Source organism: Melanaphis sacchari, unplaced genomic scaffold (assembly GCF_002803265.2).
Source record: "Melanaphis sacchari strain LSU unplaced genomic scaffold, SCAv2.0 Contig0_pilon_pilon, whole genome shotgun sequence".
Taxonomy (NCBI): Eukaryota; Metazoa; Arthropoda; class Insecta; order Hemiptera; family Aphididae; genus Melanaphis; species Melanaphis sacchari.
In genome coordinates, this window is record NW_020270366.1 from 13,644,834 (window position 1) to 13,660,225 (window position 15,392).

General features: G+C 24.5%; 2 protein-coding genes across 2 annotated transcripts; one reads left to right on the forward strand and one right to left on the reverse strand.

Annotated features, from left to right (window-relative positions):
* Positions 1-2,211: 2,211 nt before the first annotated feature.
* Positions 2,212-3,337, reverse strand: LOC112604154 (small ubiquitin-related modifier-like). Its single transcript, XM_025353056.1, has 2 exons — positions 2,847-3,337; positions 2,212-2,720 (listed from the first exon to the last, which is right to left on the reverse strand). Exon 2 carries the CDS (start codon positions 2,715-2,717, stop codon positions 2,298-2,300), a length of 420 nt encoding a protein of 139 aa, XP_025208841.1. The 5' UTR covers positions 2,718-2,720; positions 2,847-3,337; the 3' UTR covers positions 2,212-2,297.
* Positions 3,338-6,782: 3,445 nt separating this feature from the next.
* Positions 6,783-14,825, forward strand: LOC112604036 (PTS-dependent dihydroxyacetone kinase 1, dihydroxyacetone-binding subunit DhaK-like). The gene is made up of 13 exons (XM_025352898.1): positions 6,783-7,082; positions 8,659-8,830; positions 8,910-8,973; positions 10,057-10,164; positions 10,244-10,341; positions 10,413-10,502; positions 10,879-11,082; positions 11,960-12,119; positions 12,572-12,807; positions 13,524-13,680; positions 13,756-13,994; positions 14,426-14,562; positions 14,637-14,825. Exons 2-13 carry the CDS (start codon positions 8,684-8,686, stop codon positions 14,755-14,757), a joined length of 1,761 nt encoding a protein of 586 aa, XP_025208683.1. The 5' UTR covers positions 6,783-7,082; positions 8,659-8,683; the 3' UTR covers positions 14,758-14,825.
* The last annotated feature ends 567 nt before the right edge of the window (positions 14,826-15,392 follow it).

A 15,392-nucleotide genomic window follows, 5' to 3' on the forward strand; every position in this document is an offset into this window, starting at 1 on the left:
AGGTAGTACTATGGAAGGTTGTTTAAATGTTTGCTAAAAACATTGCATTTATAAATATTATTAATATTTAGGTATTAAATAATATATTATAATTAACTATTCAATTAATAATACAACTTTACTGTAAAATAGTGTGAATAAGTTCATGGTACTAATAGGTAACTGTAAATTAATTTACATAATTTTAACATTTTATTGCGTAGGAAGTAGGTATAGTAAAATTCATAATAAATGTAAAAGATTTAAGTTCCTATGAATAATGTTAAAAAAAAAAAAAATGTATGGTTATTTAAATATATATATTAATAAAATACTATTTTTTTTTTTAACTATACAAGCTTTTTAATTTAAGTTCTTCTTGTTCTTTTTTTTTCTCTCTTTTCTTATTTGTTAATAATTCATATATTACATTACTCATATTTTAATCTTGTTTGTTAACATTTAATTGTTGAAACTAATTGTAATAACAAAGTTTAAATATAAAAAAAAAAATAATAATATATATATATATATAATTTAATTTAAATTTAACTGCACATTTTTTCAAATAATTTTAACATGTTAAAAGTAAAAAACAAATTATGTCATTAAAAAAACAACAAACATTTAGATTCATATACTCTTTAATTGGTAAAAGAAATAAGTATAAGTACAATGTGAAAGAATGTAATAAGAATTTTAAATTCAGTCAATGGGAGGAGAGTCCTAACTCAGACCCCCTCTCTCTCATTGGGTACGTCCTGCACACGACTGTTGATAATATTAAACCAAAGAAATTAATTTTAAAATTTAAGAAAGTGGATTCTAGTATTTCTAGTAAACTACATGATGAAATTTCAGAAACTATTGGATAATTAGTTTGGTTAAGGATTGAAACTTTAAGGAAAAAATAAAAAAATTAACATTTTGAAAGCATTATTAACAAGTCCATACACAATACAGATGTAGGAATGTTCTCAATATAGTTTATAGTCATATATAAATGATAACAATATCTTACTATGCACACAGTACATATCCACGTATATATAGGAAAATATCTCCATTAAAACATTTGGTATCGAATCCTAAATAACTGAAACATACTGAAAAAAATCTTGTTTCGGAAAATGGATATTTATTTTAAAATTAAGTTTGTTTAGCAGAACTACTAGTCTTATTAATGATGAATAGTGATGTTATATTTATTTCAAGTTGAAATAGATGATTTCACATGCAATTTACAACAATTATAACCTAAGTATTATATGACATGATCTATAATAAAAATAATATAAACATGATTATAAATTAATTATAAGTAATTAGTAATTACAAACATATAAATATTTCTAATTAATCCTGGTGTGTGAATTACTTATTAGGAGGTATCTTAATAATTTTCAATTTAATTCAATTAAACAGTTTAAGGTTAATCTCATTACAAAAACATAGTATTTTAGCAATTAGACGTCACACTATTTCTTGAAGTTGACTCCAGAATTTAAAGTTAATTATTAATGACACTGATCTATAAACTAAGTAGGTATTATATAAGTAATACAAATTAAAACAAATTTTGTTTGGGTTTTTATATTTGTATAAAAAATATTGTCATAATCTAAAAAAAAAAAAAAATTAAAACACATTTTTTTTTCTATAAATAACATTAAATTGTTCACTGTAGCGTACATAATATTAAACACAAGGAAAATAAATTTAAAAAGCATTTTTTAATTTGGTTAACACATAAGTATTAAAGTTAAAAAATATTGAATGGTAAGAAAAAGGTATTGTATCTAAAGATAAAAAAAATGTATATAATATGAATATATGTGGTTTTAAAAATAAGTATTTTGTCATCCCATTTTTAGAACTAAAACAAATAAATAGCATTATTCTACACGAATGCTAAAAATGTATTATCAGTTTTATAATTTAATAATTTACTAAATAAAATTGGCAAAAATTACATGTTTCATACAGAATGGTCCCCATAAGTCAGAAAGCAAACACAAAAAATGAAGAAATTCTGGATCATTCTGTATATTTTATTTTATTTAAAAAAATAATAATAGCTAACATTTTTTTTTTATAAAAGTAAAGTTAATAATTTTGAATTTTGAATTTTCTAAATTCTGATATTTATTTTGGCCAATATTTAAAACTAAAAATGCTGTCATTGAAATACCACCATTAACATTTTATATTGTTTGTAAAATACATATTTACCTAGTAATGAGAATTAATTTTTAAGACACTTCAGTAAAAAAACACAGATTTTAAATTAAAAATAAAATTAACTTAACATGTTTACATCACATACCACCGGTCCTTTCTTGATATATTTCAATCACATCATCATTTATCATGCCTAATGATTTTGGTGTATCTTCATCAGTGATTCGATGACCATCAAACACAAAACGTAATTCATCCACTTGAAAACCCAACTTGCTACAATATGAACGTTTCAGGCGAACCAAAGCTGTGGCAGCTTTAACACGAAAGTGCACTTCGTTGGTCATATCACTAGTAATGACGCGAAGACGGATGTACTCATCGGTATTAGCCAAAGACTTGTCTTCAGGCACCTCTAGTGCACCAGCATTTGGATCAACCACGGATGTGCTCTGACGTTGGTCTTCGTCATCAGTAGCTCTATTTGTGGAGCTGGTAGCTAAGTTTGTAGTTTCTGAAGTAGATGGTTCTGTATTTGTTTCCTCGTCGCTCAACATTCTCTACACATACCAAAAAAAAAAAAAAAAACATGTTATTATTCTTAAAACTTACGTGTTTATTAACTTAAAAATTAGTTGTGTTAAGTATAGGCCCTCCAAAATGTCATTTGTCCTATTAAAACTTACCACTATGGTTTGTCGACGTTCTCAACTCTAGCGTTGTTTTCGTTTCTAGTCCTGGATTCGTTTAACACTTATAACTGGCGATAAGGACTATTCAGCTATAAAACTATACTGTATTTGCAGATTTACTATTCGTTTAACGTGGCGTCTAACGTACGATAATGGACATACGTCGACACTTGATTATATTAAACAAGACAGAGTTCTATTAAGGATTAAGTATTTTACAAATTAGTAAGCTACAAGCTAGTAGTTACAACTTAAAAATACAACAGTTACAAGTTACAACTGTTACAAAATACAACAAATGGCATTTAGTATTAGCGTAAGAAGTAATAACGGTAACAACACATGGTATTAGTTTACATGATAAGTGTTTATTTGCTTATTATTATCAAAGTAAAAGATGGCCGACATCAACAAACTTTAGTTTTTATTGTTTCATTTAATCGATAACGTAACATTTTAACGATACAACTGGGAGATTAAAAACATTGCAATACAATGATTTTATTTATGTCGAATAAAATGTTAGACGAACAATGGAATAACTGAAACACAATATTGTAATGTTGTATTATATTTAAATACAATTATTACATTACATTACAACAAAAAATTTTACGTATTCGTGTTGAAGGTGTATCTTAAACCATGGTCCTAACATCTGGTATTTATTCAGCATCTGGTAAATACGGTTATAACCATATCCCTAAGTGTTAAAGTATAGTTATATACCTAGGTATAATTTTATTAATCGGTTTATGAATTATTATGATTGTTATGGTAACGTTCTTGCGACAAGTATCTATGTTACGTTTATACTTTATACTTTATTTTGCTTAGAGGTTTTGAATTATTGAAATGAGTTTTAAAGTTTGATTAGTTTTTGATTTACATTCGTAAATCGTAAATTTCGATCAATATGAAATTGTGAACTATAACTTACTGAAGTCTATAGATTATAAGGTGAAGTGATCTTCGATAATTTGCGTTAAATATTTTTAGAAAACAACTATTTGATTTGCTTAAAATTAAAAAATTAGAAATATGGTTTTAAAGGTACTCTATATGAAATTAAAAAAATAAATTATATTCTAGCTGACCTGGTAAAGTTTTAAGAATGATTCAAAATATTCCTGTAATCAATAGGCCTAGTTACTCTACGTGTGCGTAAAATTTTAGTAAATACACGTAGGTAGGTATATGGTTATGAGTTTGTAGAAAAGTTCCATCGAAAAAATTTAAAAAAAAATATTTTTTTTTAGAATTTTATTAATTTTCCAAATAATTTAATATTTTTCTTAATATAATAACCTTATTAGGACTATTACGAACATTTTATTTCAAAAAATGTGCCTATCAGTCCATCCCTTTTCAAGTTTTACACTTGGGTACCAATACCAATGAACATATTTGTATACAATTATGTATAAATGTATAATGTACATATTATTATATAGGTTATCATTGTTCATATTTATGAAAATAAATGTTTCTTTGTTTATCCTCTGTACTCTAAAAACATTAGACTTAAATCCTACTGGATAATGGACTATTTTCAATGAATGTTATATCAATAGATTTCTTGAGACATGAATATTATTATTTTTTTTTGAACGGTAGAACTTAACCTAACCTTCTCATTTCATAGCATAAATGAGGGAATTATTGTGTTTAATATTGCTGTTAGTGTCATCAATACATTTTTTCCTTCTAAAATTGTTCTCCCACCTAAGTTCTCTCACTAGGTGTCCCTGGCCCATAAAAGGTTAATATTTGAATAAAATGAAACTCTGCAGCGACCAAAACATGTAGTACTCGTAGTCACTCCTTTGGCAGCAACTATATAATGAGAGAATTTTATTATTGGTTGTACAACGGAGTTGCGGTCTTTCGTAGCGCAAAGTATACCTACTATACTTACTAGTTAATCTTTAACTTTTTGGGTTTATTTTAATCTCGAATCTATTTCAATATTTCCGAATTAAGAGTTAAGTATAAAATACAAACCTAAGCTGACTTTACTAATTATGTTAAATACACTGAATAATCTTAGTCATCTTGTTCTAACTATTTTTGGAAATATATTAATTATCTGAACCGAAACTCTACAATAAATTCCTTCTTCAGTTCATTTTTTATTTATTTATAAACTTTCGAAAGCTTAATAATTAATAAAAACTCTGTAATAAATTTACATCTTGGTAATTACACTTAATTTTCAAAATTAAACTATTTTATATACCTAACTTATAATATAAATTGATATTGTTTTTTGTATTTTTGTACTCCTTATTTATTGAAAAATACATCTGTTTTCAACAATATAACTGGTTGTTGTATTTGCATGAAGTTGCCTTCTCATATTTTGAAAACTAACTGGCAAATTATTAGCAACACTTTGATACCATTTTGAAGTTGCTTATTAAAAATATGAATGGGATTATATGCCGTTGAACCCACAATCTTATTCCTTTTATTACGGAGAAGGAAATAATATGTGAATTTCGAAAATTAATTTGTAAAATGAGTAGGTATATAATTGGTGGGGATGGTGAATTTAACGCATAGGTATGCTCGTTGTTTGTTTTATTATTGTAACACTATTTTATAGGTACCTTATTTATCTAATATTTTTACCTACTATTTTACTATTTATTTTTCTTGATTAAAAAGAATGTTTACTTCCATAGTTCTATTAATTGCCTTCATAGATTTAACCTTATTTTAGTTTGGTCCATATTGGAATATGTTTCAGTTATTTTGAATTATTGCTTGGCCAAAGATAATTTATTATTAGAACGTATACAACGTAGATGTCTCTATTATGCATACATGTTAAAAATTAAATAATCTTATCATTTAGCTATTCTGACGATGTCGATAAGTTCATTTCTTCCTTAATCAATGGCTCATTAGATGTGAGTACCTAATATTTTATAGAATAAACAATTTAGTGTTTTCACTTACCACTTCATAAATATTATAGGACAGCGTGATCAAATAGAAAAAAAAAGAAGGTACCTAGGTACCTACCCAATTTGTTCTTTTCAGTTACAAAAAGATGTAAACATTTTTTCATAAATCATAGTTATTATTACAAATTAAGGTAAGTAGGTAGAGATAGTCCTGTTTACTTTGATTACAGATTTCAAATAGAAATAAATTAATAATCATTAATATCATTGCATATAATTATATAAATGTATAAATATTTCTTTAATTTTTTAATTTTTATTGCTAAATTTACAATCTATACAGCTAAGCACAATAAGTAAATGGACTAAATAATATAAGTGGACATTGGCTTGAATGACTTGAAGGGGGACCATATTCAGCAATAATAACACCTACTTAGTCACTTTGATGGTTAAATATTTAAAAATTACGACTTACGAGTTACAAACAATATAAAGATAAAATTTATATTATGTATGGCAAATTTTTCCTAGTAATTTTATTTTTATTTATTATTTTTTTTATTTTTTACTAGTTATAAAATATATGTCACCAAGCCAATATTAATCGCGATTTACAATTGCCATAGAGATTGTGCGCTGATTAATTTAAAGTTTTGAATAATTTAAATCATAAATGTATAATAAACATGTAAACTTTAAACTTATATAGGTTTTATTAATATATAGATAAAGACTTATGAACATCATAATAAAACCATTATTATTATTATTATTATTTAGGAAATAGACAATAGCAGGTGGATAATTATAAAATTAATAATGGTCATAATATATGAAATCGTAGCTGATAACAATACATATAATAAATATTATATACAGCACACATTTATAGGGAACTATAAAAAAAAAATAAGTGCAGTACCAATAGTACCAATACTTATCAGTTATCTATTGTAAATAAAATTGAGACTACACCTACAAAAGATAAATTTATTGTACCTTGTATTTTGTAATGTAGTATGTACCTATTCCTCTTCTTGTTTCTTCAATCATGTTCGTAAATTCGTAATACATTGCTGGTTAGTAAATGATGTGATATGAACGATTAGGTTTTGGGTAATGATCAATTTTATTGTAAATTTTACGCGTGTTAAGGTTTAGTTATTTACTTCTTCTATCTGGAATATTTTTTTTTTATAAACTTCTATTATATTAAACAGTATATACTATTGTTATACTAAGATTATATAGACATATTTAGTTAAAAACCACATTAACTACTTGAAGTTGACATATCTATCATCGTTCATTACTGGTAAATATAATAATTGGTAATATATTTTAATTGATTATACCTATAACTATAATACAAATCTATATTCTATACATAAATTAGGTAGGTACACCTATATGGCCAAGTACACAATACAATATACATCATAGTATTGTATACAACGATTTACATGTCTGTTATCATCCAAGTACATTGTACATTTGTACTTATTAAATATTACCTAATCAAAGATCTTTGTGTACCTACCTACTATACAATACTAGTTAGGTAGTAGATACTACTAATAGTAATTATAGTATCTATTGGTTATTGTTTATAGAATTCTGCGTGACCGTGTAGGTACCTATTATAAATATGGTGAATCCCGTGGGTTGGTCTATTATAAATTCAACAAAAAAAAATTATTACCTGCAGATATTGGGTGTGGCATGAGAAAGGGGGTTAGGGTACTCGAATACACAGTAGGTAGTAGAGTTGGTATATTAAATTTTAAAAACGATAAATTATTGAGTAGGTCAACAACCAACCCTGATTAAAGTTCGGTTTACACTATTAAACCATATAAGCACAATTGACATTTTCACAAAATAAATTGTCAACTGTAGTTTTGTAGGTCGGATACTCGGATGTATTGATGTATACTAAAAAAACGCGGTTGGTTGATGTTCATTGACCATTGCAATAATTACTTTCCGCCATTCCTTTTTAAATGCAATGATGTGTGCTCGGTCAAAGTAATCGTTGACAATCTATACGATAAATTTCTACCATTAACCTTAGACTCGTTTAATGGCCATGCGAGCGACGTATGATATGCACGTTTTTATTTTTACATTATTGAAGTTAGTACTTTATAGGTATAGGTACGCGCACAGGTTAGGTTTGGACGGGTGGTTATTGTAATTTGGATCATTTGGATCCTATATTTATGTACCATTACTAAACTTAACCGTTATATTAATTATTCGTGACTATGAGTTCAGTTATGTAAGTCACTATTAATTAATGTTGGTAACTTTAATAATTACTGATAATAACTAATGAGATGCCCACTAAATTATATATTATACACATTATACATATCAAGTATACTAATACAATAATACATTCACTTCCACTACCTCAAACATCAGTTCTTGTTTTAAAACTGTACGCTGTATGCGCTACATTTTTAATAGAACAATAATTCTTGGATAGTTAAATAATGTTAACTTTTATACAAATTTCGTAGTTGGTTTAATTCAGAAATCAGAGTATATTATACAGTAGGTACCTATACCATAAGCATTTGAATAAATTCAGATGATCTTATTTATGACGTTGCCAACTACTGTCAAGTTCAACATTTTTAACATGCTTAATAAATTATTATTAATAAAAGTAATATATACCTACATTTTAACTAATTTTCACGTATTTTAATTTGACAATATTTAATTTGTAGATCATGATTTATTTAATTATTTAAAATATTTATTACTTTTATTTTGACTATACCTAATTAAATGTAGTTATAATTTATAAGTTTATAACTCGTAAGTTTCTAAGCATAAGTCAATTTATAAAACAAATTTATTTAAAGAAAGATATTTTTCAGACTTAATTTATTTTAAATAAATCATATGATGGCTAATGAAAATTCAAGAACAGACGAAAAATACTTGTTGAAAAATGGCCGTGTCTTACTAAAAGAAATGTTCGATGGACTGGCTTACACTTATCCAGTATTTGATGTTTATCCAGAGAGTAGAATAGTTGGATTAAAATTGGTTTGTCTATATTATAATTTTGGTTGTTACTTTATTACTTTTTACTAAACATTGAATAATAGTAGGTATATATTTTTAGAAATTAGAAAAACGAGTTTGTTTACTTGGTGGCGGTGGATCTGGACATGAACCATATCCATTTGGTAAGTTTAAAGTATTATAATAGGATAAACAAACAAATTATTTGTCAAATTCCTATATTATTCTAAAAAAATTACAAGCTTAAAATGGTTTTAAATGTTTTTATTATCTATGTCATTTACATATTTTATGTTATAAAAATTATTTATAACATTATTTTATTAATTATTTTTGTTTTTAAATTTTTGTAAAATAAGTATTATTGGTGAAGAGCAATAAAATAAATAATACAAATATTAATTAATCTCATCATAATAAAGTCTTACATAAATATAAAATTGTTTATAGGACTTGAAATAAAACAGTTTATCCAATAATTCAATATTTTAATCATTTACACTCAGATGGTTATAATTAATAACTCATAAAATTACTGTTATAATAAAATTTATACCTAAACATTCATTTATATTCTGTTAATTAAGTATCTACTGATCACTTCAATAAATTATTTTATTTTATAAGAATTTTTACACTAAAAAAAAATGTTGATAAGTAAATATTACTGACAGGTTTATTGGAAAATGTGTGTTTTGTTTTAATTATACGGTGTATAATATTATGTATTTCAGTATTTGTATAAAACTCGTTGTTTCGATTTAGAATTGCTATTCTTAATTTCATTATATATAAACAATAAACATTTTGAATACTTTTCTAAAAAATCAATTTTATAATAATCTACGTTGAGAACAATTCATGGTTTTTTGAAAATATTCACTATTTAAAATGTATACAAACAAAGTGTTTAAACAAGTTAGGTACCTATATTGCATAATAAACTATGACTAAGAATTAATTAATAAATTATAAATATTAAATTAAATTAATAAAAACAGTATTTTTAATATTTTATTTTTTGAGGAAACATTTTAATTTAAAAATTCAAAATTTAAAGTTTGGGTGTGTATTTATTTCCTATTGCCTTTTCCAAGTAAAAACAAGTGTGTTTTTTGATACATAAACACAAAAAATAGTATGTTTATTGAAATGTAACTTATAATGTATAGCTTAAAGTCATATTATAATAATTTCTATTTTAACATTATAATCTATAATTTATATTGTGTTTACACTGTTTATAGGATATATTGGTGATGGGATGTTATCTGCATCTGTAAGTGGTTACGTTTTTACTTGTTGTTCATCACTCAATATTTACCAGGCAATCAAATATTTAAATAATTATAATTGTAAGTATGTCTTTGTCTTGTTTATTTATAAGTTTATGTAAAAACGTAAAATTATTGTTAATATGTACTATACCTATAGGTAATGGAGGTGTTTTACTTATTGTGGCTAATTATACCGGTGATGTATTTAATTTTGGATTGGCCTGTGAAAAAGCGAAAAAAATTGATAATATTAATGTAAACTATTTTTATATTCATTGTTTAGCAAGAGGAAATTATATAAAAATAAGTAAATGTTTAATTTCTAGGTGGCTGAGTTAGTAGTAAGTGATGATTGTTCAAGACCCGGTGGAAAAGTAGGCAGAAGAGGCATGTGTGGTTTATTGTATGTTATAAAGGTAATTTATTAAATATTTTATTTTTTCTAACACAATTGTATAATTGGTACCTACATACCAGTACTTAAACTTTACTGCCAAATTAAAATATAATTCTTAAGTAAAAGTAGTTATAACTAAACTTATAATTTACTCGTTAAGTCTTATGTGATCAATGAAATAAAGTATTTAATAACTGATTATATAATATATAAACACTTCCTATATGGTCATTAATATTGAAGTCATATTAAAGTTTATATTGGAATAATATTTTATGAAACTAAACACGAAGTCAAAAAAATTAATCATTAAGTACATTGAAAAATATATTTTAAATAATTTTAAAAAAGTATTAAAACTATGATACAAATGTATGTTTACTTATTCTTGGTAGATATTGGGTGCATTGGCTAAACGAGGTAGTAGTATTGAAGATTTATTGTGTCTGGGTAAAAACATCAATGAAAAGCTAGCATCGCTTGGAATAAGTGCAACTTCATGTAATGTGCCTGGTGAAGACCCATCATTTTTACTTCAACAAGGAGAGTTTGAATTTGGAGTTGGATTGCACGGGGAAGCAGGGACTTCAAGAATTAAAGTATAATTAAATATATATTGTATACTATACGATAATAAAATTAACTAACTTATATAAAATAATAAATAACTAGGTAATAAAAAAATATCCATGTATTGCATAAGGTTCGGATATTACTCTAAGGAAGATTACTAAGGTACTCTTGTGGTCTACGTTTATCCCTGTCTATATTATTTTTATTCGGATGTTAAATATGTATTTATTTTAAATATATCTATTATATATTATTGAAGAAATTTACCTAATATTATAACATACATAAAAATATGAAATGATAGTTCGATTCTTTAATAATTGATAATAAGATTAACAAACTAAATACATTTTATTATTCTGTTTTTAAGCTGTTGAAATAATTTAACATTATCTTTGTTAAAGTGATTTGAAGTTTTGCTACAATATTTAGTAAAGGTATAATGTTTAAGTAGTTTTTTTCTTAGTTAATCTTTTATAGTTCTTAACCCATTTAAGTACAGTAAAAGGGTGTCTATTAGTTTAATTTTCAATAGGTATAGATATTTATTTTTAGTATTATTTCCAAATTAAGAACAACTTTTATTAATCTTTGATCCTTGATACAAATTAACATTTAATATGCTCGAGGGATTTGATTTTCCTATTTTTCTTATAAAATATAAACATTAATGCTTAAGTAAACTTTCAATGTCTCTTAAACATTTTTGACTTCAAGTCTAAAAAGTTTTTTTTTACATTCTAGGAAAATATCTTATGTCTATGAACCTAAACATTAATCAAAGTCTAATTGCATGTACAAACTTTAGTTAGGCATATCTTGTTACATGATATACTTATACAGTTAGGTAACTTATATTTATGTACAATTGTATCAAGCTAATAATTATGGATATAATTTTAGGCATGTGATGTGAAAGATTTGATCCGTTTAGCAGTAGATAAGATATGTAGCACCTTATGTTTGAAGGAATTCAGCATAATTTGTTTGATTGTGAATAATCTTGGATTGGTATCACACATAGAGTTAGGCGCATTAGCTAAATACACTAAAGAATATTTTGGTATGTATACAATAATATATTGTTTTTTATTTTTATAAAATAGCCTGCAAATTTTTTTTTTAAATACAATGTAATAATAATTTATATGGTATTTTTAGTTGATAAAATTTATGTCAAAAAGAATTAGTGTTTTTGGGTTGAGGAGCTTAAACCTTAGCCCTCCAGGCTCCTAAGCTATAGTTATTAAATGCAACTTAGCAGTACTTAAACCATTTTCATTTTCATTGTTATTATTCGTATTAAGAATAAGGCAATTAATTTTTTCTTATGGCGCCTTATACCTTAAATTGTCACTAAATTGTCCAAAAACCACTAATCTAATAACTGCATCATACATAAATATTTATAAATATAAATTATTATTTATTTAGTAATGTATACATTATTTTTAAATGTTTTTTAGAGTATAGATGAGTAATACTATACATAATAATCGTAATAATTATTTATAGATGAACTTAAAATAGAGGTTAGCCGTATGTTTGTGGGAACATTTATTGTATCTTTAAATATGTATGGATTTCAATTAAGTGTTATTGATGTGAGTAACAATCAAGAATGGATTAATTATATAGATGAAGAAACATCAGCTTTTGCTTGGCCGGGAAATAATATGAGCATCAAAACAATTGAAAAACAGAAATCAGAAAATATAAAAATTCCAAATATTGATGATATAGATCCTAAAGTAAATACTAATTATTAAGTTAAATATCACAACTATTAAACATGAATCAAATCTTAATACCAAATACAAAAAAAAAAAAAATGATATCAAATTTATATTAGGTTTATGCATTTATGTTTAATATAAAAACAAATTACAGACTTGCTAAGGTTAGGTTAGTCTGCGGATATTGTATTATATTATTTACTCTTTAATATTTTGAGTATAAATACAAACAGAAAAGAACAAATTCTATTAAAATATTTACAGACTAATTTTTAAATTTTAAGTTTTCTTTAAAACTAATTGTATTTAATTTTATATTAAATAGAAAATTTTTAATTGTTAATTAATATAAGTTTAAAATAATATTTTTGTAATAAATAATAAATGATGTGTATATTTTTTTGTTCAAGTTTTAATATTTTATCAAATAATTAACAGTCTTAAAAGTATGTTTTTGAAATTTTAGTTAATCAAATTAAAACAAAATAAAACTATTATATTATTGATTTTTCTATAATTTATTACATACTTAATGATCAATAATTTGCATTATGTATGTTAAAAGTTAATTAAATAAAACTAACAATTATTTAAACTTTATGTTATAATGAATGATTTAGTACTTATTTTATTCAATAACCAGAATTTATTAACTTAATAGAAAAATAAGTATATTATATGTTTGGCGTAAATATTTATAAAGATTTATTTATAAATGATTATGTATGTAGATAGGTGTATGTATATCAGAAAAATCAAGTTTAATATTGAAAAGTATATTGAAGCAAATTGGAGAAGATCTTTTGAAAAATGTTGATGTTTTGAACAAACTGGATCAGGAAATTGGAGATGGCGATAACGGTTCAACTATTTCACGGTTTGCAATAGGTAAATTACTACAAATACTTACTTTTTAAAATAAAATTTTAAAATATTAAAAGTATAAATTGAATTATTATTTAGAATTGCTTTCAATTCTAAAAAAACTTCCATTAAACTATCCAGCTAGTGTATTGTATTCTTTGGCATTCATCTGTGAAGATAAAATGGGTGGTGCCTCTGGAGCTCTTTATAGTTTGTTATTGAATGGAGCTGCTGGGCATTTAGCTTCAATGAACTATTTAGATTGGACTGGAGCTTTGAAAAACGCATTAGACACAGCTATGAAATATTCAAGTGCAAGAAAAGGAGATAAAACCATGGTGTTTATTACATTTAAATACAAATTCATTGTTTTATTTGTATATTATACTAAATATACTTTGTCTCATATGATAGTATCTTCAGACCATGATCAATTTTTATCTGGCTTAATCAAACCACACCCATTAATAGATGGGGTTTTGTTAATTTTTGTAAGTCATTTTTCATTATTGACTATCAACTAAGGCCAAAAAGTTGCTTTAATATGTTTGTCTTATTAGAGAAACTATATTTAGAAAATACAAGGTAGGCAGTTGTTAATATAGTAAAATGTAACTCTTGAGAGTGCAAGTCTTTGAGCTCATTACCAACACCTATCACATATGCCATATTTAAAAGTTAAAGCCTGCCACCAAGAAGGTTACTCTTAAATGAGACAGAGTATGTATTATATATGTATTAACTTTAATTTATCATTGTTATTTTTTAGTTTGATCCGCTAATTGCAGTATATGAAGTGTTCCAGGAATATGGAAACTTAAGTACTAAAGAATATACGACAGTTTTAGAAAAAGCATTACAGCACGTACATGATGTTTGCAATGATGTAAAACAAATGAAAGCTAAGTTAGTTAAAGAAAAAATAAAAATTTTTTTTTTTGATTTTAATATACCTAAATTATGTAAATTTAATGTTTTAGATTTGGCAAAGCTTCTTATGTAGAAAGTGTTACTTCTGTTGGTAAAATGGATGCTGGAGCTTATGGTGTAGCTTTATGGTTTAATGCCATATATACCGCTTACATGGATGTATCAAAATAAATATTGTTTCATAATAATCAACAATTTGAGTAGTTTATGTTAAACATTAGATTATTTAATGTTTTTTACTATTTTTATGTTTAAATATAGACAAAATTATATTTAAGTGAAATAAATCAAAAAATATATATGAACTTGAAGTGACTATAATTTGTAAAAATGAATTTACAATAAAATAAATAATAAAAATGCAACAATTAATTGAACTTATTGATTTTATTTTTAATTGATGAATATAATTAAATAAGTAAACAGAATCATAGTAATTAAATGTAAACATAAATTATGCATCTGATTATTCATTCATATTATAATAATAAAAATGTATTATAAATACCTACATACGATTAAAAGAAATTAAGTATGCAACCTAATAAAACATTAAGTTTAACTTAACAAATATAACAAGTGATAAAAAAAATCATTTAATAGTAAGTAGGTATACATAATCCTTAGCATGTACTACATGTCCATTATTAGGTTAAATTTACTTCTGCCAAATTTTACATTATTGTATTGTAGAGTACAGCAAAGTAAAAAATACATAAGTAAAAGTTATAATAGACAAATTTAACTTTACATTAAATACAAAATATAATTAATAATTATCCAAAACTGGTGTAACTATTGAAAAA